At 38.3% G+C, this 26831-nt stretch overlaps 2 protein-coding genes across 6 annotated transcripts in view; one reads left to right on the forward strand and one right to left on the reverse strand.

The window, feature by feature from the left end:
• Nucleotides 1–26831, forward strand: part of CENPP (centromere protein P) — a 121311-nt gene that overhangs the window by 71378 nt on the left and 23102 nt on the right. The gene's annotated exons all lie outside the window — the stretch shown is intronic.
• On the reverse strand, nt 10269–25611 carry ECM2 (extracellular matrix protein 2). The gene is made up of 10 exons (XM_030956901.1): nt 25348–25611; nt 21698–21977; nt 17091–17279; nt 15377–15856; nt 14949–15064; nt 14131–14266; nt 13218–13375; nt 12777–12916; nt 11332–11658; nt 10269–10672 (listed from the first exon to the last, which is right to left on the reverse strand). The coding sequence occupies exons 2-10, from the start codon at nt 21951–21953 to the stop codon at nt 10468–10470; spliced, it is 2007 nt and encodes a 668-aa protein (XP_030812761.1). The 5' UTR covers nt 21954–21977; nt 25348–25611; the 3' UTR covers nt 10269–10467.

Raw genomic sequence — 26831 nt, forward strand, 5'->3', positions numbered from 1 at the left:
CCATGTGCGGTGTGGTCACATATTTTGGTTTTAGCTAAATTCTGGCTCCTCTCAGGCTGGACTACACCATTTACCCAGCTGAGTATACAAAATCTGCCCTTCAGCTTCTTGTAGTTCAGTTTGATTCTTCAGTATCTATATATAAATATATGAAAAATCTTTTTTTAATCATCACGCATGACAAACAACTTTTGCTTGTTAATAGTTTTTAGCATGTTGTTGGCAGCTGACTTAAAAACTACATCAAAATACAGTTTCCTTTGCAGTAAAAGTCCTCAGTCCCTGATGTTTGTTTGTTAGCAACACAGCAATATTGCAGGGCGGGTCATAACTTGCAATTTTGAGAGCTTGTGTACAAAAAGAGCCATAAAGTCACATGTACATGTCTGTACATCCATGGGATTGTCAGGCTCCTCATGGCTTTTATGGATGCAAGGATGTGCTGACCTGGAATGACTGGAAAGGCAAAACATCACCTGAAGAGTTTTTCACCCTTGCAGACAGTTTCTGTTGCCTCTGGAGCATCACTTAACTTTGTTCTGTCTCAGGCTACAGATTAATGTGAATTCCTCAGTGTGGGAATGCCAATTTCAGAAGCTCCCACCTGGCTTATTTCCACCTTGATGCCCTTCTTCTTGGTCCTGTGGAAAGGTTTGTGCACCAAACTGGATCAGGAAACTGCTTTATCTGATCACTGAAGGTCTTGAAATTAGTTTGGGTGTCAGTACATGTCAATTGTCAGTCGTGCTTGTGATGCTGCTCACAGGTGTGGATAGTGTGACATGGCATTTTTATGGAATATGGGTATTTATCTGCCTTAGAGACATTGAAAACAGCAGACATTCTTTCACAGAAAATCAAACAGTAGTTAAAATCAAAAACTCTGCAACCAGTGCCAAACTACTGAATCACTCCAACAATAAGTTCTAAAGGAAAATTTTCTGTTCTGGAGTACAAGCTGGACTGAGAACAACATTTCCTCAGAGGGTATCGAGCATTTACTCTGCCGAAGTTCAACAATGCCTTAAAAAAGCCCCCAGATCTTGATCACCTGCAAATGCTGAATTTCCCCCTTTTTCCCTTAGGTTTTAGCAAAGAGGATGGATGATATGGAATGTAAATGATTTCATGTTCTTAGACAGTCTTTGGGTTGATTCCTATTGTTAGAACATAAAAGCAATGCTTGAAATGGGGACTGTCATCAAGTTCCAGTGAGTTGTTAGTTTTAAGAAAAAAGAAATGTGGCCATCTAGTCCAGAAAAAAATATTTAAAGCATGTTAGAGTGAAAAGATAATATTGGAGTTAGTTTTTCTGAACTTTACTTATCAACAAAAGTAATTTATATTAATTAAAAATCCAAAGGCCCAAAAGAAGATGACTTTGACTCAGTTTGTGATTGACTGTTAGAAGTGGAAGCAGTGAATATCACGTTCCTGAGACAGTAATTAACTACAATTTGCACTTCTTTGTCTAATGAAGAACCCGGGTCTGTAAATGTTTGCACCTACTTTGAGCACATCTGTTTTGTAGATGAAAAGAGTAACAAGGTCTCTAGGAAGGTCTCCAAACTCAATTTGCTTGCAAGTTTTGAAGCCCACAATTTTTCACTTTGGAACAGTAGAAATGAAAGCATTTCTTTCATTACTGATCATTAGTATCATTGCTAACGATAAGGAAGGTACATTCTGATTCACGACGTGATTTCCCTGTCACTTTAATTAACTCAGCCTGTGTTCAGATGTGTGCTTTTATCCGTGGGAATTTTCTGGGAGGGCTTCATTTGTTTCTCATCAACACAAAAGCAGTAAATCTGTCATGCAGGGTTGAGTCTAGTTCTAAATACTCCCAAGAAATTGGGAGCCTTCTGAAAAAGTCTGATTTACTTTTAGCTAACGACTGCTGCTGGCTGCAGTTTTAGTATTACTTTCTCATAATTATGTTACTTTTAAATTGTAGGTAACATGTAATCTATATTATGTTTCAGTGGGCATTTTTTAAAAGGCAATTAAATTTGCTTTAATCATTTCTATACCATAAAGTATTTTGTTGATTTTTAGTATTCATTTTTTCCTCTTCCAGTTGTAGGAGAAAATAACAAATAAGTCCTATCACTATATTTTTTTAAATGAAAAAATAGGAAGATAAAGACTCCTAAATTAAGCCAATAGACCATGTAGAAACTAGTAGAGAAGGGCTGTCAGACAGATGTCCCAATACACTATTTCCAAAGGTATTTGTTTGCAAATACAGGAGTGTGTTAGTTAAGAAGCTTGGTTCCCTGGGTGGGTTTGCACTGCTTTTTGTCAGAGACAGAAATCCACTGGATGACAGAAGCTCCTTTTACCACTCAGTGGAAATATTTATGTAAATTGAAAGAAAACATATGTCATAATTGCATATTAGCTTGTGGTATGGAAAAAGAGATCTTTTTGTAGGGCAATTTGTAAAGTAGACAGTATTATTTTCTTCTTGAACACTCGTGTTCTACAAAGGATGATTTCCATTTGGTTTTACCACAGCAGAACAAAGGAGGCTGGACTTTAGAGAGTAACTTACTAGTGAATAACTTTTATTTTGTTTTCCAGGCAATTTCATAGAATCATAGAATGATTTGGCTTGAAAGCATCTTAAAGATTATCTAGTTCCAACCCCCTGCCATGGGCATTTCTCAGCATTTAATTCTTACTGTGACTATACATTTGCTTCATGGTTGTTAGAATTTCTATTTTTTACAATTCATGCACAAGGTGTACATCTCCTCACATAAAACAAGAGGATTTCTTTGTTCAGGTTAGAAAGAATTAAATTCAGCTAAAATGGGAATTAATCACTGTTTCTGTCATTTAAGGTTTTACCAGAGGCTCTCAAAATAGCCTTCAAAATAAATACAGAATACAGGCAATGCAGATTAATTTGAACCCATATATTGTCAAGAAAGAGAGTAATTATTTGATGTTTCCAATGCTAAAACTAGACCAACACTAAAGAAATCAGTGTGTGGCAGGTTCAAGACAGAAGGAAATACTTCATGAAACATTTATAGTTCAGCTGAAATGTGCAAGAAAGTGAAGTGGATTTTAATGTTTCATATAGACCCAAAAAGTAATTGGTCTAATTGAAAGAGGAAAAGTCTTGCTTCCTGAGTTCTTTGTAATGAGAGCCAAAGTGAGCTGGAAAAGGGAGAGCTTTCCCTGGAAGACTTGTAGTGAACAACCTGAGTAAGTCCAGAGCCATCCTGCATTAGAGGGAAGCCATCGATGTTTACATAGAACTGTCAGTGAAAAGGGGTTGAGAACCACAAAACGTTCTCAAGGGCTGTTCCCTGTCAGTTTTTAAGGAACAGAATTTGTGAGACCAGAGGATGAGAAGTATCCATAGCCAACTTTCAGGGGTTTGGAGAAATTGCTGTGAAAAAAATAAAGATGTTTTAATCCTTTTTCCTAATTTTAATCCTTTAAAAATACCATTACATAACTCACTTAGAAGATTCTTGTCTTTGTTGATAGTGTTGTTGAAGATCTAATATTTCCACAGCTGTGTTCAGTATTACTCCTTTGAGAAAAATATCTGTCTTGTGGAAAAAATAAGTCAGCTTTTATGCATTACTATCATATGAAAAATTCTCACAGAGAAACATAGATTTGTTTCAGTAATATTGCATGGAAAACATACAGATTTCTGTGTAAATATTCATAATACTGCACACTTGGAATGAAAGTTATTTTCACCGAATTTTAACAGAACTGCTTCAAAGTACATTGTAGGAAACAGTGTGTTATGAACTGGTCTGAATAATTCACTTTATCAAAGTTGCATTAATATAAATAACAGCCTAAAACAGAAGTAATTAATCAGAAGTTTGCATTCAATAACTGTGTGGAAATCTACACCCTGCACAAAGAATTAAACACCAAACAAATGGAAATTCTACCAAACTACAGTAATTGTTTGCTCAGTGGCTGTAGGAAGTTCCTTACATAACAGACTCTTAGAGAAGAAATTACAAGGTAAATGGTTTTTAAGATGAACCTTTTAAATAATCCAACTCTGAATGCTTTAATTTACTTTAATCCTTAAATCCTTAGGGAAAAAAGACTATTTATTGAATGGAGCCAGGATGGCTCAAGCAGACTGGAAGGATATTGTTGGGGGGATTCTCTCAACTCTTGAGTATTTTGTTCACTTGTAGAGACTACAGGGAATGTTTGTGTCCGGGGTGGCTGCAAAGCCACAGGAATGGACATGGAGCCCTGGGCAGGGACATCACTGCCTTTATGGGAGAGTGAATAGCACAGCCTCTGTACCTCCCAAGCACCAGGTGATTTTTTGAGTCCAGCCTAAGGTTGTTGGACCTTATCATGAATAATCAGGCATCTCCCCCAACTGCCTTGCTCCTAATAGCCAGAATAGCTCTGCATAATTTATGCTTTGTACAGAAAAAAATAAATGTTTATGAAGGAAGCTGCAGTCTGGGGAAGAGACATTGTTCCTTTTTCTTGACATTAATATGGTCTTCAAATTAATTGTAATGCACAACATTTCCCAAGCTGAAAAAAATTGCAGTTTCTGAATACAGAGCTTTGAAGTTGCTGCCCCAGATAAACCTTATTACCCATAGAACTCCCAAATAAAAATAAGTGAAAATTGCTGATTTTAGTCATCAGGACAGTTGATTTGGGGGTAGCCATCTGGATTCCCACATAGAGGCATCAATGAAGGACAGACCTGTAGGAAATACAGCTCAAACTCAGCTGCTGGTTTTAGTGAGGGGCTGAAATGGGATGGTTTGTGTGAGCTGGGTGGGCTCATTCAACAATGTTCAGCTAATGGGCCGTGGTAAGAGGTGAAGTTGTCCTCAGCCTCCAGCCCATCTATCTCTCTGTTCAAATGAGATTCCCCTTTGTATCCTGTAATAATAATAATGTTGTTATTGTTATTATTATTCCCATTATTAATCCTGTACTACCCTGCAACACTGTGCTGTGGGAATTTTTACCAGACGTGACTGCAGAGCAGAGGCAGTCAGTCGTGTGCTGCTCCAAGGAACTCCAGAGCAATGACCAGATTGTGTGTTGGGAAACTTTATGAACTGTTCACAGGCTAATAAAGTCAGGGAATACTTATGGAAATGTGGAGGGTTCTGTGCAGCTGCAGTTAGGCAGGATGAGGAAGGATGAGGCTGGGCTCTATGGGAAATGCATAAGCAGAACTGTCCTGGCCCAGGTCAGAGCCCAGCCAGGCCAGTCCCCAGCTTGGACAGTGGGAGAGAAAGGCATTGCTGTTTCTGGGCTTCCTTTGCTTCCATTTTCCTTGAGGCAAAGTAAAGCTGTGGTTTTGGGACAGATGTTTCATTTAGAGATTCACCCTGAGGCAGTTTGGCTTTTTTCTGCCGTTGCCAAGGGAGTGGCTGGAGCTGTGTCAGGGGAGGTTCAGGTTGGTGTCAGGAAGGTGGGTGCTGGGTGCTGGGCACTGCCCAGGCTCCCCAGGGAAAGGGCACTGCCCCAAGGCTGCCAGAGCTCCAGGAATGTCTGGACAACACTCCCAGGCACAGGGTGGGATTGTTGGGGTGTCTGTGCAGGACCAGGGGTTGGACCAATGATCCCCATGGATCCCTTCAAACTCAGAATATTCTGGGATCCTTTTAAGACTGATCAAACATTATCCAGTTGAGAGAAGTACATTTACTGTGTGAAAAAGTTGACACCATAGAGGCAATGAATCTGTTGGTTTACTTTTGCTTTACTAACTGGAGTATTTCAGTATCATAAATGGGATGATAATTTATTGTTAATTGGTTTCTGGTGTGGTCAAAATGTTCTACTCAACCCTGTAAGTTCTTTCAGAGACACACAATGGTGCAGAATGTGTTCTTAAAGGTAATTTAGTGACCCAGTAACTCTTGCATCATGTAGAATGGAAGATTTTTATGAAGAGTTCTGCTTGATGTTCTCTCTTCACTTCTTAAATTGAAAATAAAAGAACAGTGCTGTGCCTTTATGGGTCTCTCCTGATGGAACTTTAATGTAGAACAGGTTGTCTGTTAGCAAGGAACATTGCATCTGTAATGAGACTTCATAACCTGGTTATTGGGAACATTAAACACTATATTTCCATTGAATTTCATTATAGCAGCTGTAACAAAATTGTTCAAATTATACTTGCAGGCATTTGAACATAGCTTCTTGGTACCTGAATTGGTATAAGACTTAGGAGTAGGATGTTAATTTATTGGGAAAATAAAAAGCTAGATTCATTTTGATCATATGATTGTTTCTTAATGTGGAAAAGGAGATCTGTTTAATACATTTTAGAGGTTTTTAAGTGACGTCTTCGCTACTTTTAGACGGAAAAAGTGTTCCAACATTTTTCCACAATACTTTGGGACCTTGAGACTGAACAGCAGTTGTTGACATCTTTAAATCAGAGCTCTTATTTCACGTCTGCTGTTTTTTCCCCATTTAAAATGGTCTTCAGTGTGCCAAGAGAAGTAAAATTAAAGCCTTGAAATAGAGTTTGGGATTCAATGGTAACTAACTGTAAGAGAGGGGTCATGTTACTAAAGATGCAATAAAAGCAGGGATCTCTTTTGTTCATTAGGAAATAGAAATGTGTGTCTGCTGAGCAAGTCCAACATATTATTATAAATCTTTTTGCATGGATGTTTGTACCTTTTTCACTTTACAAGAAGACAGTGAGACTGTTATGCAGGATTTGTCCAGATGAGAGTTGGTTACACAGTTCATTAAGCCTTTAAATGCTTCCTGCAGCCAAAACCAGCTTTAAAGGAAATCTCTTTAAAAACATTCACTATTTCCAAAGGGTTGGCTTCACCTCTGTGGTTGGGATGTTCTACAAGGTGGCCATGGTATGCTTCTGACCCCTTAGAGCACTGACCTGACCTGAGGTTTGGGCTTCCAAAACCTGATCCATGACTTCAGTGAGGAGAGGTGGTGTGGAAGTTGTACCAGATGTTGGTACCTCAAGTTCTTTGTTGTTTTGACATTGGTTGTTTGGGTGTGACCCCTCACTCCCTGGGGTTAGCTTCCAACTGAGGAGAGATTTTGAAGCTTCCTGAGGAACCTTCCACAACACCAGAAATTGCATTGGTCTGCAAACCCACAGTCAGCAGACTTGTTCTCTGCAAGCTGCTTCATGCTGAAAGTTATCAGGGGTATTGTGTAAAATTATTTTGGTAGTATTTACTTGTAATTTTACTATTTTTCCTGTCTGTAGACTTGTCTGAAAATTGTATACATTGGATTGTAAACATAGTACTTAAATGAGAAAATGTTTTCTCAGGAGAGTTTCCACCAGTTAAGGCTGGTATTACCACTGGACACAGATGATAAACTGTTTATTTTCTTGCTGTCATGTAACTGTTTATAAAGCTGTGACTTGAAAGAGCTTTAAAGTTCATCGATTTCTTTTAGTAAAAGCACAAATTTTTGGTAGAAAAATGTTAACATTCTGTTTCCTAGTTCTGATAGTTATTTTCTTGTAGTGTTCTAAGGGGTTTTGCAGTAAGTGCAAGCATGATGGACATTTCAGGATCGAAATTCAGAAATTACATCAACCACTCTCTGTAGTGTTACTGTAAGAGTGAATTAACTGAGTGAAATTCACTTTGTCACAGGCAAAGAGAAAGCAAGTGGTCACACAGCAACTCCCTTTTGGGGCAAAGCTGAGTGATTTGTAGTTTGTTGTGGAGGGATCTCTATTAAATTGAAATGAAAAGTGAAGAAGGGTAGATAGAGTGAACTCAACATTTTTGGGGTCTCAGAGATTCTAATAGCCTCAACACATGGGCATTAATAATTAAAAATCTCATTTTGGGAGGTATTTGATGCCTTTATTTTTCTGAGGCTTTTGTGTGTTTTTTGTTGAGTTTTTTTCCTAAGAAAGCTCGTTTACCTTGCTTAGAGAAAACATTGCCTCTAATTGTTCCTTCAAATTCAGAAAGCTACCCAAGCTTCCATGGCAACAACATTATTTTTTGGAGACCTCCACAGTTTTTATCATACCAGAAGTGCCTGTGCCTGGTCAGGCAGATCCTCCAAGTTCCATCATCATTTACTCAGTAAAAACAACATCTTGTATACCTTTTGTATTAATTTGGTGATAACCACAGGATGTCTTCTGATCCATTTCAATTTATAATGAGATTTAGCAAGTCTTGTCTAAATTCTGATATGGGATACTCGAGCCAACAGTGCAAGTCAGAACTTAGAAATCTAACAGAGATTCTAAACCCCCAAAAGTCCTCTTATGCCACAAAGCATTGTGGCTTCTGGAATTGCTATGGCTATTGAATCCTAACCTCTCCTATTCTGGTCTCTTACTGACTGTAAAATATCTTTCCCTCTTGTAGTTTCAGCATTCACACCTTGTATTCAGAACTGTTTACCTTGCATTTGTCTCTGGCTGGATTACTGAAAATGTCATATTCAGGGTTTTGCTGTACTATAAGCAGTTTCCTCTCTGAAATGGTTTTAAAATTCTGATGGGACATCTCTGCAGTCTTAGAAAGTTGCAGCTGGTTCACTCCTGAATTTATCTGTGAATAGAAGTCATCTGTGTGTGAACAGGAGAAATGAGAATGCTGCTGTGCATCTCCCAGATCCCATTGCCTAGCAGAAATGTTACTGGATTGGCTTAGCTGGATCTCCCTCAAAGCAATTCTCATCAGGGACTTGCCATGAACCCTCTCCCAGTATTTACATATATATATATACACTATTTCATAAGACTTCTGAGTCTGATAACACTTAGCAAAACTATTATTCCACTCTCAAATCCAATGGCCTTCTCAAATTATATTCATTACCAATGTAAGCCTCCAGAAATTAATTATTTGCTCAAATATATTTTAGATAATTAACTAACTACAATGGTTTTATGTTGAGCTGTCTTTGCATATTTTTATCGTACTGGTGGCCAAAGATTTCAAACTTGTTCCCATGTTTTTCTTGACCAAGAATTCTCAGGTCACTGTGTCCTAAGAGTCACAAGCTGTAAAATGGTGACAATCCCATTTACTTGGTTTATAAAATTCTTTTAAGTTCACTGTTTAGAAGTGATGAGAGTTTTATAGTAAAGCCCATTCCACTTCCAATATAATTGGCAATTTTGAAGAGTGGATTTGAGCTGCTTCCATCTGACATAGGGAATTGTTGTGCAAGTTTAATTGCTGTGTATTTCTGAAGCGAGCATCCACCCATTTGTTGTGTCCTTCATCCCTTGGCTTCTTTCTCCTGCTTGGTCTCCTGCCTCTGCCACTGTTGTGATCCATTTTGAGAACATTTTTCCTTCATTCTCTGTCTCCCTACTGGGGCTTTACTTTGGTGCTGTAACTTCACTTTAGGTCATGTCCCAGTGCTGAGGGCTTCTCATAGGAACAACTTCCACAGAGTGATGTCAGGCAAGCTTGACACTCATTGTACTAAACCCCTACAGGAACAATCTTAGTCACATCACTTGCATAAAATTCACTTTTATGGTATCTTAATAGTGAAAAAGCACACCTTGGAGAAAAAATATAAATATATCTCGATTAATCTGTATTTTAGTGGTGTTATCCCATGAAAATCCAGTGGAAAATCCCAAATTTCTTTTGGGACTTAGGAGGCTGAATGTTTGATAAGAGAAGTCTACTTGTAAGAAAATACTTGCAGCAATGTGTGGTGTTTTGCTTAAATTTATTATAAGACTACATATCCTGTAGAGTATAAAAATCTAATAAACTAACTATGGTACAAATGAATGGAACCTATTGCTGTGACTTTAAAAATAATTTTAAAATATTAAAATATGCCTTGCTTAAAAAAAAGCAGCCAGATAGAAATGAATTGCTCATTCCTCTAGGTCATCAGAATCTGTGTTTGAATACAGGAAGTTTTTAGGTTTATCTAAAACAAATAAATTAACTTTTTTTCTTAAAATTTCACTTGAAAGAGAGCTTAACACTGCTAAATGTTTGGTAGAAAATCCAGTCCTGTGTGTGTTTTAAGAAATTTGATTCCTGCATTGCTAGACTGTTCATAGCTCAAAGATTTTTATCGTTTATGCACAATTTTTTACAGTTGATGGTACCACTTAAAATGTTTTAAATTCACTTAAATAAGATAGGACCAAGCTGGGGGTTTAGTTATATTCTTAAATCCTAAAATCTGATCTTACAGAGGGTGTGCCTGGGGGCACAGTTTGACCTGTTGTGTTTAAGCAGAATGGTGTTAATAGAAATAAAATAGATTTCATAAAATAGATTTCATAAGCTTCAATTTTTACATTTAATGGTTTTATAATGAAACAATATGAAGAAACACACTGCTACCTTACTTCAGTACCTTACTACAATATCATATTTATGGTAGGAAGGGTTTAAATCAGAAATAAGCAGACCAGTGAGTAGAGAGAATAAATAAAACTGCATTTCTAGAGATGGGGGTTGCAATGCAGAATTGGGGGGTTTATTTGGTCTTCTGTGGTTTAAGAACAATACTGCAATAGGATCTTATGCATGAAAATGAATGTGGGGAGAGCTGCCTTGTGTTGATGTAGTTGTTTTCGAGGTGAACATGTTCCAGGTGGGAATCTTCATGCTCCTCCTCACTGTGGTCATGCTCGTCCTCGTGGTGGCTCCGAGTCCTGCAGATGCGTTCTGGGGGCACCCTCCTGTGACACAGGGGAGGAACCATGTTCTAATCATGTTCTAATCATTGCAGAGAACTCTTAACTTCATCTTTTATTTTAGAGTTGCTCTCTATTTAGATATTTGAAAATGTTAACTTCATCCATACATTAAATTTTCTCAATTACATATATACTGAGGACTTTCAAAAGCCATTCTTTTGAATATTCTCTCTGCATTGTTTTCTCATTTGTATCCTATTCTGAGTTTTCCTGAGAAAATATTGCCACGTGTTGCTGAATGAAAACGTTGTCACATGGGAATTCTCTCTTTGTCATTCCTTTGCTTTACAAAACAGCACAGAGCCTGGATTGAACATGTGGCTCCAGAGCTGGGGCTGGTGGAACCTGCTCACCAGGTGACTCCAGCTGCTGACTCCTCCCATTATTTTATTATCACTTTGGGCTCTGCTCTAGGAGCAGAAAAGCTGGTGATTGCTGGTGATGAGCATTTTCAGTAACTGTGAGGAAGGGGGAAATCTCACTTCTGTCATATTAAGAAATATTGCAAAAGAAAACTCAGAATTCAGCTCCTCCTTCAAATTTTTTAAACAAATATTTACTTAAAAATAACAAATTCCTAAAGCAAAGTATATCTTATTTATTTTAATGTCATTAATGTAGAAAAAGAGCTTGGAAATTACCTTATTTTATTATTGTTGAGTCTTAGAAAACGTAGTTTTCTCATTTCATCAATCCCAAAGGGTACAGCCTTCAATTCATTGTGATCCAAAAAGAGCTCCCTCAGGGAATGGTAAGCTCCAAAAAATGACACTGGGTCAATGCCATCATCAGTGAGTTTGTTAAAGGACAGGTAGAGATACTCCAGCCCGGGCCTCATGTGGCCAAACACATAGCCTGGAATTCTTTCAATCTGATTTCCTATAAGCACCAGATGGAGTAAAGATTTGGGCAGGTAGGAGGGAACATGATACAACTTATTGTAAGAGAGGTCAATTGACTCCAAGTTCCTGCATTAAAGGAGAAAAGAAAAGAAAAAGGCTGAAACCCCTCTGAGCTCCTGGCCTGGCAGTGCTGTGCTCTATGCAAGGCTCTGCTTCATGGCATTGCCAGGGAATGACATTTTCAAGGGAAGTTTGGTCCTGCTAATGGGGCAGAAATATGTGTTTATGGAACATGGTCATGCATAATTACTCTGGGAATAGAAATAATTAAGTCAAGAATTAGTGATCAAGCACAAGGATTTTGTTGATGGGAAAAGATCTCCAGTAATGAGGATGGGGAGGCTGGGGGAGGCAGAACAGGGGAATCCCAAGGGACTAATCTGGGATTGCTGCAATGAGTTATACTGAAGAACTGGAATAACCTTGGGATTCCAGTCATTATCCCATTAACAGGGAGTTTTAAGCTTTGTGCTGAAGCCCATTTGGAATGGAATTGTGGGAATGAATCAGTCCCCTGTGCTTCACTTCCAGGCACGAGAGATGCTGTCAGTGGTAACAGTGTGGTTGTTTGCAGCTTGAGGAATTCACAAGTTCAGGAATCAGGGGATAGGGCTGGAGCTGCCAATGATGGCCTGGGACCCTGCTCAGCTTGGCAAATTATTTAGCAGGAAAATCAAAAGCACTATCATCTTTTACTGCTTACATTCTCATTGCTCACTCTGTTTATATTCTGCTCTTAGACAATGCAGCTGCACCATATTCCCTTCATCTTAATGACTTTTATAATTTTTAATCCAATGGGAAATAAGGCTAGGATAGTATTAAATTATTTTTAAATTACCTGTGAGATAATTATGTATCAATACTCAATTACCATATAATTGTATATAGTATTATTTATAATTAATGTTCATCTTTGAATGGGTGGTCAGAAAAAAATATTGACTTTTATGTTAATATGGTACAGATTTGAGGTACAAGATCTTTCTATTTGACAGCTGACTATCTTCTAGATTCTACAATTAAACAAAGGAAATGTAGAAAAATTAGCAAAGGAAAACAAATCAAAGCATAATTACAACTCTAAGTTAAAAGTAATGAAGTGCAAATATTTATTTGATTATTTGACTCACTGAAAACAGAGAAAAAAATAAATAAATGTATTCTTAATGTCTGATACTTACTCTTGGTTTATCCAGGCCAAAGGTGCTATCCTGTGCTCTTCTAATTTGTTATGCTTTAGCCCAATGATGTTGATGTTTCTGGTATGGTTAAAGCAAATTTCTGACACTTCTTCAATTTGATTATGTTCAAGATATAACTCCTGTAAGTGCATTTGGGAAGAAAATTTGTGAGATCAGAATGGGCTGAGTTTTCCCATTGCAAATTCCAAGTGCAGCAATTACCTGTCCCCTGTTTTCCCTGGCCTATGTTAATTCTGAATCTGAACCAGTCAGTTTGTAGCTGGAGTGGGACCTTCAGAAACACAATTTTTCAAAGCAGTTGTTTTATTTTCTCATTGTGAGAATACATATTGCTCTGAAAGGGCAAACAGAAGGAATTGCATCTGTTTGGGGGGTTGTTGTTGTTAGTATTTATTTTGGTTGTTTTAGGGGTTTTTTTACCTCGAGAGTGGCAGGAAGACCTTGTGGTATAATTCTAAATTTATTTCTTCCCAGTCGCAAATAAGAAAGACTTTTCAAAGGGTAAAAGGCCAAAGGACTGACATTTGCTTCACTAAGTTTATTTCCTTCTAATTCCAGAGTGACCAAGTTTTTTAAACCTAAGGAGAAAAAGTTTCATTTCAGTTAATTACTGCCATCTTATATCTTGTTAAAATACATGTTCATAATTTAACAGTCTTAAACATTACCCAGATCAGTTCACAGCAATGAAAAATAAGAATGAACTGATTTTATTATCTCATAATCATGGACTTGTTCATAGGTTTGTAGAGCTTTAGAGATTGACCACAGCTTTATTTACATTTTCTCCTCCCAGTCCAAATGGAAAGGGCAGCAGCTGATGGGACCCTTTTGGCAGGAGAGGAAAGGAAGCAAAAAAGTCCATCAAATTCTGACATGGATGGTACCCTTTCTTTTTTCTTTCTCTTTTTTCTATCAGCCTGTGTTTAAACTGGCTTCAAATGATCATGGTTGACTCCAATTATATTCTCCTTTATTTTCATGGACATCAAATTCTGTTCACTTCCATGCAATTTAAGAATAACTAAAATGGTTCCACCACACATAAAGCCATCAGGTTAAAGGTGGGGGTAGTTGGTGTCTTCAACATGCTTCAAATTCACCTCCACTCAGTGACCTTAAATATGAACTGCTTTGGGAGAGGAGCAGTTGCACAAGGGAAAATATAATTTTAAAATACTTTGTCATGCAAGTCTTTCAGCTTTTGCTGCCTTTTAAAGACTTGGCACTTTAAAGCTAGCAATTATTTTTCTATGTCAAACCAGGTTCAACATTCAGCTTTTCAAATTTATTTTTGACTTTTCATATGATTGATATTCACTTCTTAAAATACCTTTTAAGCCGTCTTCATCAATGGCATGAAGTTGGTTGTCATTTATTTTTATTTCTTCCAAAGTTGATGGCAATTCAGAGGGAATAAGTACCAGCATATTTCCATCCAAATACAAACGTTTCAGCTTTTTCAGGATCTTATCACAGGGATGAAAAGCATTTATATTATCAAGGTGCAATATATGCAGATAAATATTGAGTTCAGATTTTCTTAAACACACACTCTGTAAGGTTTTTCAGCAGCAGTGCAGTAGTATCCAGTGTTTTGAATTGAAGACTATTATTTTTTTCCTGTCAGTCTAATTAATAGATTACATTCTGTTAAATACTAACAAAAGTGCCAGTTAATGTCACGTGTAACTCAAAGAGCTTCCCCACAGCCCTGCTGCAGTTCCCCAGGATCATTGTTTGCATTCCTGCTGCTCTCTGTGAATTGTGGGAGAATAGCCTCACTACACTGGGCAGTATTTTTAGGACTTCAAAGGACATGCATTTAGAAATTACATGCTTATCCTCTTGATCTGTGAGCAAACTGATCATTTTCTGTCGGTCAGCAAATTTACTCAGGCAGAAGGACAGCAGCTTTCAGTAACTGAGGGTTATTATGCTTAAGGCAGCTTAAAATATTGGTATGGAAAATTATCATATCTTAATTTTAATTCTTGATTATGGTGAGAGATTTCTCAAAGTAGCTATTGAATTATACAATGCTTACTTATACAAGGTGCAAAGTGGTTTAGATCCATAAACTGAAAAGCAAAAAACATTATTTTAAGCAGCAATTACTGAGAAGGTAGAAGAGGAGTCAAGCTTTCTTACTTTGAATGCTTTGGGACCTATGCCAGGAGAGGTAATGTTATTTTTACTCAGATCAATCCATTCCAAATTAGGTACCCCATTGAATGCTTCATCTGAGATAGTAGTGATGCTATTTCCTGGGACAGAAGGCAAGAAAAAAGTTTCAGTAATGAAATACAGTCTGCACCTGAGGTGTGTAATATTCCATCTAGAAAATATATCACAAAAATAGCATGTGGACAGTAATTTTGTGTAGATGTATTCATCTCAGAATTTAAACGCTGGCATGCAAATCTAATGTTTTTCATTTCTTGTTTTAAAGGCATAGCTGTAAAATGAGTTCTAAACCTTGTCTATATTAAGGAATGACAAAGCATTAACAGTGCTGTTGACTGCATTTGAGGGTGGATGTTGTTAGAGAAGTCATGCAAATTAGATCCATTAATTACCTGTAAGGTCTAAACTCGTTAGGTCTGGATCTGAGATGGGAGGTATTTGTGTAAGTTTGGCATTAATGCAGCTTACTGTGGTGTCCGAGGTGGAACATCCAGATGGCAAAGGAGGAGCTTCTATGGGTGGAACAGGAATTGGGAAATGAGATGGAATTCTGAAAGCACCATCATCTTCATCACTGTCATCCTGCTCATCTCCTGCAGCTCCCGTTCTGGGGACAGGCAGCCTCCCTCTGTGCCGCCCTTTGTGCCTCCGGCGATTCTTTTTGCCTTTCCTTTTTCTTTTCTTCTCCCCTTTCTTGTGACCCTCCTTGTCCCTGACCTCTATCACTGCTGTTGGAAGCAGCTCATCCTTCTCCATGGGAGTTGGTGCTGATGGCAGAACATTGGGGGTATCAAGGTCCTTGGGCTCTGGGGAGTCACCAGACATCTCACTGATGTCATCCAGTGAAATTATACTGGAGTCCAGCGAGGAGGCTGATGGGGGAAAAAACAACACAACAACACAAAAGAGTCTGATAAAACTAAAATATTAGCACTGTTTTCCACATACTGTAGAAAATTATGACTATAGATTATTCCTCTTAGAATACAATTCAAAGAATAAAAATGTGGTCTTAAATTGCTCCTTAAGAAAAGAGAATTTGACTGAGAAATTATGGAGGCAACCATACAGATGGGTTTGTACACAGCTGCAATTCCTGAGAACTCCAGACAAAAAGGTGGAAAAATTAATACAGCTTTCATTATCTTCCTTTTGACTTACTATTAATTATGGGTTTTGTGTTGATGGAGGTGTCTAAAGAGGAAAAATAATGTGTCTGGAAGTAGGAGCTAATTTGGAAAAAATTCACAAAGGTCAAGACTTGTTTTCCTCCAAAAGGGATTGTTAGAGGAAGAGTTGGCTGCAGGTGGGGATCTCACCAGGGAAATGCATTAACTCCATTACCAAAGTGCAGTTTTTGCTTCCATAATAGGACAATTCCAATAAAAGGAGTTCAAATGTCTCAGTCAACATGACTCTTACAGCTCTACAATGAATTCCTATGATGTCTCATCTCAGAGTGTCACATGCAAATACACATGAGGATAAATATTTCTTACAGTAGGAGATTGAGTTCAGTACTTTGCAGATATAAAATAATGGGAGTGTGGGAAGGAAAGGAAGGAAATCACATCTCATGTTTATCTCCTCCACTCCTTTTCTTTTTAAAGGTACCAGTTTTACTTAAATTATTGTGAAATACCAAGACTGTAGCTCTGGGGCTTCTCTTGTGAACTGACTGTCTTCTCTTGATTTACATCAAATTGCTGCCTGTTTTTGCACTCCTAACAAAGATTTACCACTCTGTATGTCTAATACATCAATAATGGCCAGCAGTTATTGATTGATCCTTTGTAAATGGAAGTGGGATAGAAAATATAAATAGATCTTATTTCTTCGTCCATTTACAAAGTTCTGTAAAGGTAGGGGGGAAGTAAAAAAAGAAATACAATTATCTTTACTACTGCATACTTGGCATCATCTTTTCTTTAAATGCTGCATCAAAATTATCTAACAGAGCACTCAGAGAAACCAAGATCAACTTGAGTAGAAACTCTGAAGAGCTGATTTTACCATGGAATTCAGGATAATGTGTGCCTTGTAACTCTTGGGAATCATTAAATGCAATGTTTATGGAAGGTTTTAAAAATCTGTGGTGTCCCATACCGGTCTCAGAACACACTGGGCAGCACTCTCCTGCTGGAATGATGGTCTGGGGACACGTCAGAGGGTGGCACATGGCTGTGTCACAGATCACCTGGCCCTGGGAGCACAGGCAGGTGACGCAGGGCTGGGGAGACCACACGGCTTTGTCGAACATGATCATCCCGTTAGCTGTGCACTGCCCCTTCTTCCCTGGGAACACAAAATGGGACATGGGAGTTAAACAGCTTCAAGTGAACCAACAGTGCTCATTTACAGCTCTGGAAAGAAGCACTACTATTTTGTTCTCATTTTGAAAATATGTAAAATACACCCTATCCAAAGGATCTTATCATTATTCCTTACTTTTCATAGCTATATTTTCTTCAGCTTATTAGTAATCTCCACTTAGGGAAAGCTTGAATATTTTTTCCAGACCTCCTCCTATTCCTCTCCTGTGCGCTACAGATCTTTTCTAATATCTTGCACATTAAATGAGAAAATTTTATTAAGGCCCTGCAGAACTGGGAGGGTAACAATATTCAGTTTATAGTGACAAGTTCATAGGCTTGGTGGAAGTAAAGTCCATTCTGGGATGACTGATAAGATGGAAAAAATCTCCACTTCCCTGTAACTTGCTTTATCTGAAAAACAAAAAACCAAAAAACAACTCTTTCTAGAAAAGCAGTAATCTAGAACAACTTGTGCTATGAAATACTCTGTCTCCCAAATTTCTGGACATGTATCTACAAAAGATTGAGATTTCTCCAGGGCACCAATTGAAATTTTCAGAAAGAAATGTAATTTTGTAAGCTCTAGTCAGATATTCAGTGAAGTGATCTGGAGAGCACAGAGACTTGGGAAGGAAACTAATCCCAGTCTCCCTTTCCTTCTAATGGGGGAGTTCACCTCAGCAGAATCTTCCCTGGGCAGTTCTCACTGAGACCCCAGGGTAAATATTGCACTTTAGCATGTTGCTTTTTTATTTTTGGTCTTTTGAGAGAAGGAAAAACAAGGCTGAGATTCTTCATCCTATGCAAATATTCCTATTTTTATGTGTACCTCTAAATCTTGTTGAGAAGCTGAACTCCCTCACACCTTCCTTTTCCTCTATCTAATCGACCTGAGAATGCATTGCTGAAGTGTTGTTTTGAGATGAAAACCCATTTCCAAGTTAACTTTGTACCCTGCATATGAAGAAGAAATTTCCTCTTCTCCTATTCAGTTTGACTTTCTCCTTCAGATGGAAATTAATACAGTGGAAAAATCTTCTCTCACCTGAATTTGCATGCCAAGAGACTTTCACTTGTGGTGCTCAAATTGTCTTTGGAGGGTTCTTTGCAGGGTTTGTTTTCCCACACTCTGCCCTGCTCCATGCCTGAGTGTTTAGTTTTAATAAGAGTATTCAGGATAGCCTCTAAATAACCTTGTAAGACTATTGTAAATATTTCATTTGAAATGTCTCTGGGATTAATGTTTGTCTCAAAATGAGGCATTTTGCAAATTCTTTCAAGGTAGTCCTACTTCATAACAAAGGTTCTTCCTTTGTCCTTCTACTCAAAGACCACTGGATATCAATCTATTTTCTACAACAAAAATTAATTATTAGAATCGTCCAGTTTGGTTGATCCTCTATATATTTTAAAAAATGCTTTGATTTAAATTTCTCTTACGATGGAAAAAGCAAGAAATTAAAGTTTTGAGTAGTTGCATCTTGTTTTTTCAAAGATCTGGGACATCTCTGCCTCATTTCAGCTGCATAAAGTTGTGCTCTAAGCAACTCCAACCATGTCAACTGGAGGAGGAGAGGAATTAGCCCAGGCCAAGTGTTAGTTGGCTTTAAGTCCCTTGTCATCCCACCCAGGTATCTGCAATCCAGCTGTTTGCTGGATCCTGACTTTGGGGTTTATGTGCTTGCCAGTACACCACAATACTTCTTTTAAATAACCTCCAAAAGAAACACAAAAAGAATCCTGCACTTTCTCGTGTTGAACAATAAAACAATAACTGTTCCAGAAGAGCATAATCTGGCCTGAGAAGGAAATTCTTCTGTGCTTCCTAAAATTCTTTCTTTTGTTTTATCTACCAGAGTGTATCAGAAGTCAGAGCAAATCTTGTCTGAATAAGCATAAAGTTCCAAGTTACCAGGTTTGGCCTCATCAGGCTTCTTTAACAAATGATCCTTTGTTTTCCTATGTACGTTAGAGTTGCATAAAAGGCAGCAGCAGTGTGTGCTCAAAGGTTTTCCCCTTTGGGTGCATTGCAGAGCTGCTGTCTGGCACTGTTGGGATTCCCAGAACCCCTGTGAGACACAGAAAGGCTGTGCTGAGATGCTCCTCACATTTCCTGCCCACTGAGTCACTTCAGCTTGGTGGTTGTGAGAGGGGAGGAGTGGGGGGTGAGAGGGATCAGAGATGGTGCAGCAGTGAACATCCTACTCTGCTCTACCTAATGGACAACTGCAAATTACCTCCTGTTGTGGCCAACTGTTTGATTTAATTTGAATGTTCACATGATTCTAATCTGGAGGAATTACATGTCTGGTTACTGTTAAACTTCTATTTAGCTGCTAATTTTCATCCTGCACATATCTGTAAATTTGGGTGGGTTTGGTTTTTTGTAGTCTACTAAGAGCAAAACAAGTAGCTAAGAGAATGGAAATTAATGTTTGGATTGCATTTTGTTCTATTCTGAAGCATGATTAATAATAGTGTTCTATTATTTAATAGGCTCTGTTTTTTCCAAATCTGACATTAACTTGAAAAAATTTTGAACTTTAAAAGCTAGACTAAAAAATACCTTGTGGTTCCAGTCTTTGGCAGATGAGCATAGGACTTTTAACATTTGGAAATATGGTGTAAATTCAGCATGGAGTTCCAAATAAAATGAGTTCAGTGGTTTTAGCTCAGCTTTTGGATGCAAGTCCAGATAGAAAGAAACAAGCGGGGCAGGGAGGGGGAAGAGCTGTGCATTATTTCAGCATGACTGATGGTCCTGACAGAAACCCTGGAATATCTCACATGAAGTGTATGCTACTTACATGGTATTTTCCTCTGCTTAATTTTAAAAATATTTTTAAATTAGATGTTTGACATCAGTAATATGTATAATGTTGTAATACACACTGAAAATGCCATAGTCCAGAATTTTGCCAGTTTTCCTATTCCAACCCCTTACTTTCAAATACTTGATTTGAAATGGTTCAACCTTTCTGAAGTAAAGACTCACAACAAACAGTAATTGTGGAGAAAATGTGGCTGATTTATGTTTGGCCATTTGAGACCTCTTAACCCAGTGGTCATGTCTGTTGTATGACACACTGAAAGGCTTAATTTCTTGCTTATAAAAATGGATTATTATTATTATATCTAGTATATGGGAATCAGGGCGTTCTGTTTTGATTTCTTTTTTCCATAAAATTCATTAAACTGCATATAAATATTTTACTTAGTGTGTGATCTCTTGATGGAGGAATGGAAATATCTGTATCCATAAATACAGATATTTATGGATACAGATATTATATAATTTATGGATACAGAAATACAGAGGTGAAAATCTCTGGATCACCAAAAAGGCAAGTTTTATATAAATCATACTACTGAACTTCTGTTAAATAAATCTGAGTTGTCAATATAGATGGAGCATAAGAGTAGTCTTGTGTTGAATGAGGAGGATTTTTTTCTCTTTTAACTCAGTTTTCCATCATAAGGGTTTCGTTTATAGTGTAACTTCCATATTGCAGCCACTACCATTAAGTTATTTACAAAATCAAGAAATATTCCTGAAGGTTTGCATGTGCAATTTGCTTTTCAAAAATGCAATCCATGAAGTAAAAATAAAAACTTGAATCTATTTTAATTAACACTCTTGTTACTGCTGTTGGAGCCTCAGTGAAATGTTAATTGACTTAGGAGATATATTGAGCAATAAATTCTTCAAAATGGTCTTCAAACTTGGAACAAGTTTGGAACACATTGGAAATTATGAGAATACCCCAAGAAATTTCTTGTTCATTAAGATCAAAAAATAATGCAGAAAACTTGCAGGAAATATTGCTGTTACCTGGCAAAGCAGGGTTTGATAAAAAGCTTCATAATGCCAACCACAAAATCACTGCAGAAGGCAGCAGGAATGTGTGGAAGTAGAGTGTCACCATGATATTTTCTGAAAGATCTCTCTCTTTGCCAGGATTTTTCTCCTGAGAAGCTGACAGGCCTCAGAAATGAAATGTAAACAATAATTATCTGCTGCTGTGGAATGCAACAGGTGCATCTTTGATTGGTCTCATGTGGTTGTTTTTTAATTAATGGCCAATCACAGTCAGCTGGCTTGGACTCTCTGAGAGTCACGAGCTTTTGTTATCATCCTTTCTATTCCTTTCAAGCCTTCTGATGAAATCCTTTTCTTCTATTCTTTTAGTATAGTTCTAATATATCTTTTTTTTAATATAATATATACCATAAAATAATAAATCAGCCTTCTGAAACATGGAGTCAAGATTCTCATCTCTTCCCTCATTCTGGGACCCCTGCGAACAGCACCACATTAGAGCTAAAGTAAAGCTTTAATGAGTTGATCTGTCTGAAATGAGGAGTCAGACCCCAGGAGCAGAGGGGCTGTGTTCTCACCTGGTAAGACACTGTAGGTGCTCTCGTGTTGGCCCAGCCCCACGAGGGAGTCGAAGACGCCCATGACGCTGTCATCGATGGTGATGAGCGGGATCCTGGGCCCCGGGGGCTGCAGCCCGGCTGCCCTGGGGCTCCTGTGCCCTGCCCTGGGGGGCATCCTCCTCCTCTGCCTCCTGCCAGGGCCACCTTCAGCTGGGCACAGGTCCCTGCACAGCCAGAGGAGCAGGAAATAACAGAGCAGGGATGGTGCCTGCATCGTCTACGGGTCCCACAGAGTGCCCTGGAATGGGAAAAAAAGAGGGAAATCAGGGACCTGCAGAGCTTTTAGGACCATGTCAGTCACACACAGCACTTTTCAAGGCAGGTGAACTAAGAAATGGTAGGCCAACATAACCAAGGTTCCCCTTGGAAAGAAGTTGCCCTCCGAGAGCTCCAGTGACCAATTTGATTGTAGTGATTATCAGCAGTCACCATCAAACAGGTGCCGGCTCGTGTTTGGGGTTGAACTTGCACAGGTGGTTTAGATTTGCAGTGCCAGAGGCATTGGCTGTTCAGTAATTGTTGCTGCTCCCAGCAAGGGACTTCTTGAGAGTTCTGTAAAGTGTGTCTTCCTTTTTTGTATTTCTTCCAGAATGTTGTAACTTCTGAGTGTGGGAATGGAAAAGTAATAGAAAAATGCCAATTCATTTGTGATGTGCTGCCCCAAATCCTTTTGAGTTGGCATTTCTGTGCAAGGTGTTTTTTCACTGTAAATGAAGAGATGTTGTTGTTCCATCCATCTCTGGCCAACCTCTTCTCTAACAGGATCTGCTTGGTTCTGCAGAGGAGACCTTCAGGAAGTTTGTGCTATTTGTGACATCCCACAACTGCTTTTCCAGTGCAAGTTTTTATGAAGTATAGGCTCTAGAATAGGTTGTGTTCTGCATTTACTTATTAAAAAATTCAAAATAATGAAGCCTTCTTATGATCGTGACAAAAAAATTACATTTACTGTCACCAATAGGTGGCATTCCAAAACAGAGCAGTCAGGATTCAGGAGCACAACAAGGAAGGAAATCCAGCAGTGGATTGCTGTACCAGTGTGGAAATAAGAGCCAGTACATCCAGAGACATTAATGATCTGTCAGAGCTGTGTTGCATAACTCTTGCAAAAAGGAAACGCTGCTGTCCTGTGGCCTGTTTCAACTGAGACAGCACAGACAGAGGAGACATTTGTGTTCTTGGGAGAGTGGGAATTAGTGAAGGACTTGGAGCTCTTGAGCTTTGTGGCCAAGACAAGGCTTAGAGCATGGCCATGGTTTTTTTCTCTGAGGAAGTTCTGAGGGGATTAAAAAATGCTTTTTCTTAATGTTCATCAGTCTGGCTTTGCATGTCATCTTTCACTTTGGAGTTAATCTTATTATAATTATATTGTGTAAATATTGGACAGTATTATTTCAGGAACTTGAACTGTGGCTTTGCCTGAATTAGGTTTTGTTTAGAAGCTTGTTCATCTTGGTATTTTCTGATTTATAGAACAGGTCACATTTTTGGTACAAGTTGTCTAACTGTTCTTTAATATAAGGCATGTGATTGATTGCATGTTTTCCATGCTTTCCACATCATAATTCTCATATAGTTTTTTTATTCTCATGTTTTAAAATGAGAAGTTGGCAGTAAACCAGTTTAAGAGTATGCATTTTACTTCTTTGTAATATTGTTGTTTCTGTGTTCAACTATTTTAAACTTAAAATGTTTTTGTAAGTTTAGGTATCAATTTGCAGGGTTTGAAGTTAATATTTTTATTTCTATATGAAGGGAAATTGAGATGCAAGTGTCTCACACAAATCCTCACAGCATCTCCTGGAATGGCAGGTTTTGAAATGAATCCAAACTTTACTTTGCTGCTTTCTGCCCCTCAGAAATCACTTATTCCAAAATGCTATATGGACTCTATGGCTTTTTATTTACAGCAATTACTGCTAGTTAACATCTCAGATAGATGCAGAAGCTTGCCCTCTGCACTGAAAATGCCTGATCTTGTTGAGAGAGTGCTCATTTCTGAGTGCCTCGGGAGGAATGAGCCAAAGCCTTTGGTGTCTGCCTTGCGTGGTAATGAGTGGCTGTAAAATTACACAGGAAACTTCTGTTCCACAGGCTGGCCTGAGACACACTGAGAGCCCTCAGGGCAAAGTGGATGTACAAAGGAAAGGCTTGGCCATGTGTGTTCATTCTGTCAAGTTTCTGACATCTTAATTATGGTTCCATTTTTCTGGGATACTCTATAATAACACCAGAGCTGTGCAGTTACAATGCTGCTACATTGCACTTGGGCTTTTTTAACATGTTAAATGGTTAACATTTAACCATTTCTTCCTGTGACCAGAAGCACATAATGGCATGACTGAAATACTTTTCCATTCTCCATTTCTTTTTAAAAGCCAGGAATAATACAGAGCGAATTCTATTACATTAACTGTACAGATGTTAATGTACATTAAGAGATGTTTCCGCTAGGAACTTAAAGAGTAAAATTGTATAGAAAAGCAAATTATTATAAAGTGAAACTTGGTTTCATAAAGTACTTTATAAATACAAATTTTTAAAAATCAGAAACAAAACAACAGAAAACACACCACACCCCCCAAAAAAAGTCTTTATAAACTAATCCTGTTCATATATGTGAGTATATATGCTAATTTTTTACACCAATTGAACTCTTCAGCACTGAAAGCTTAATATTGCTACTTTCAACCAAATTATGTTCTTTGCATGCAAAACACTGGGCTGCTGAGTTCCTTTCCTTGCTTAGTTAATAAGTACTGCCTCACATTTTAAGGCCCAAATTGTGAAAGGCCTTGGGTGCTTTGGGCCTTTCCTGCCCATGTCTGGGAGCCTCAGATTATCTCTCAGGAGGCTGTATTTTGTATAGGGCCAGCCAGCTTTTAATTTGGGGAAAAATCGGACTATTCAATTTATGAATTTTATTATAAATCATTGCATGGTAAAATAAAATTATAGATAGCCAGTGTAATGAAATCATTAACTGTTTGTGTTGCCAGATAGTCTCAACATGGCTGCATTGCTGTGCCTTTTTTTCATTTTACCCACAAATATTTAGATCAGGAACAGTATGTGAAAGGATTTACTTTTACTTTGTAATGTGTTCAGCAATTTGTACCTTTATCTTCAGTACCTGTCAGTTTCCTATTATGTTAACAGAAATAGTTAATTTTTGAAGCAGAGACCCTTTAGAAATGCCAGAGTATCAGAATTTATTAAATAATTATCCATTCAGTCAAAATTCAAACACATTTCTAAGTCAGTGTGATTTCTCCTGACACACAGGGGTTAAAGTGCTTTACCAAGATTTTTCACTCACTCTTTTTTAAATGCATTGCACAGAAATTAATTACATTTATCCACAGCAGCCAGACCAGTTGCACTTGGTGTTAGTTTCAGTTGGATGTACGTGGCAAACATTCAGACAGAAACAAAAAGCAGCTCAACGGGTATTGCACACTTTATCTAGAAAGGCATTTCTGTTCAGTATTGCTAAAAATAGCCCACATCATTTCATTTCAAATATTACATATTTGCAAAGTTAACATGAAGTTTAAGCCATTCAACACCATGCTTTAAGCAGTAATTTAAAATGTAAAACATTTTACCTTGTAATCTAACCTAACAGCAGATTCTGCTTGCTGTCATTTAGTCTCCCGTTGCAAATGAAACAAAATCTCAGTGATATCTTTAAAACAAACAGAGAAACTGTAGGGATTGTTGAAACATGTGAGCTGATTCCTTAGTGAAGCCTGGAATAGCTTCTTCCCCTGGGGAGCCAGGGCTGAGTTCTGTGTGCAGAGCCTGTGCTGGTGCTGGGAGCGCTGGAACCTCGCTCGGGCAAATGAGGAGCAGCACAATGCCTCTGGTCCCGAGGCTGACAAGGCACAGCTGGAAATCCTTTTCCAGTGCTTTCAGTCACATAAGGAACAAGGAAATGGAGTGTTTGCAAAAGAAACAAAAAAATGTGTGTTTTATTCGGTGCTGGTTTATGTATTTAGAAGTTTAGTTTCCTGGTGGCATGACTTTAATGTAGATTTATATAAAAGAATAAGATCTAATACACTTTGGCAAATGTAGCCTTAACATAAAAACATTTATTAAAGTTAGAACTTTTTTTTCAATTCATGTTTTTCTAATCCCTTCCTGCACTTAAAGCCTGTCATCTATAAGCAGCAAGCCTTTCTGTTGAAATTTTAGCATGGAAAGTTTTTCTTTTGCCCATTTACAGCAATGATTGCACTGCAAGTTGCAGCTTATGCATGGAAAATAAAACTACTGAAGCACTTTCCCTTCATTTTTTCTCTTTGTAAGGCTAATTACATCCTGAAACATGATCCTGAAGCTCAGTTCTGCAGAAGCTGCAGGGAAGTTGGTGATCCAGAGAGGAGAAGGGAGGGAGTTAAGGGTACATTACCACAGGTCCAGTGTGTGCCAGCAGAGCCTTTTCCTGCATCCCCAGGTCGCTCCAGGTGTCCGGGGGGTGTGGGATGGGTCTGCTGAGCTTCAAAATGACAAATTCACCTGGGACACCAACTTTTCCGAGTTCTGCTGACATTAAAAATCTGTAGTTTCCTTGAACTCACAGTCTGAGGAATAGTTAGACAGATAGTCATGGAATGGTGTAACCATTGAGTTAACCATAATTGTTAACTGGTGTGTGGTGGAAAGATACTGGGAGAACACATCGTCTCTTAAAATAGGCATCCAGTTCCTACTGTGCTCTGCTTTGCAAAGGCAAAAGAAGAAATATGAAACTTTGGTAATTTATCTGGAGCTGTTTGAAAGGAAAGGAGATAGTCACATAAAAAATGGAGTGAAAATCTGGATGGAAGGACCTTAAAGTTTATCCCATTATCAGGGACACCTTCCACATTCCAGAGATCCCAGGCTGCTCCAAGCCCCAATGTCCAGCCTGGCCTTGGACACTTCCAGGGGTCCAGGGGCAGCCACAGCTTCTCTGGGAATCTGTGCCAGGGCCCTCACAGGGAAGAATTCCTTCCCAATCTCATCTAACCCTCCTTCAGCTTAAGGCCTTTCCCCTGTGGCCTGTCGCTCCAGGTCTTAGTCCCACGCCCCTCTCCAGCAATCT

This window comes from Camarhynchus parvulus, chromosome 12 (assembly GCF_901933205.1).
Source record: "Camarhynchus parvulus chromosome 12, STF_HiC, whole genome shotgun sequence".
Lineage (NCBI taxonomy): Eukaryota > Metazoa > Chordata > Aves > Passeriformes > Thraupidae > Camarhynchus > Camarhynchus parvulus.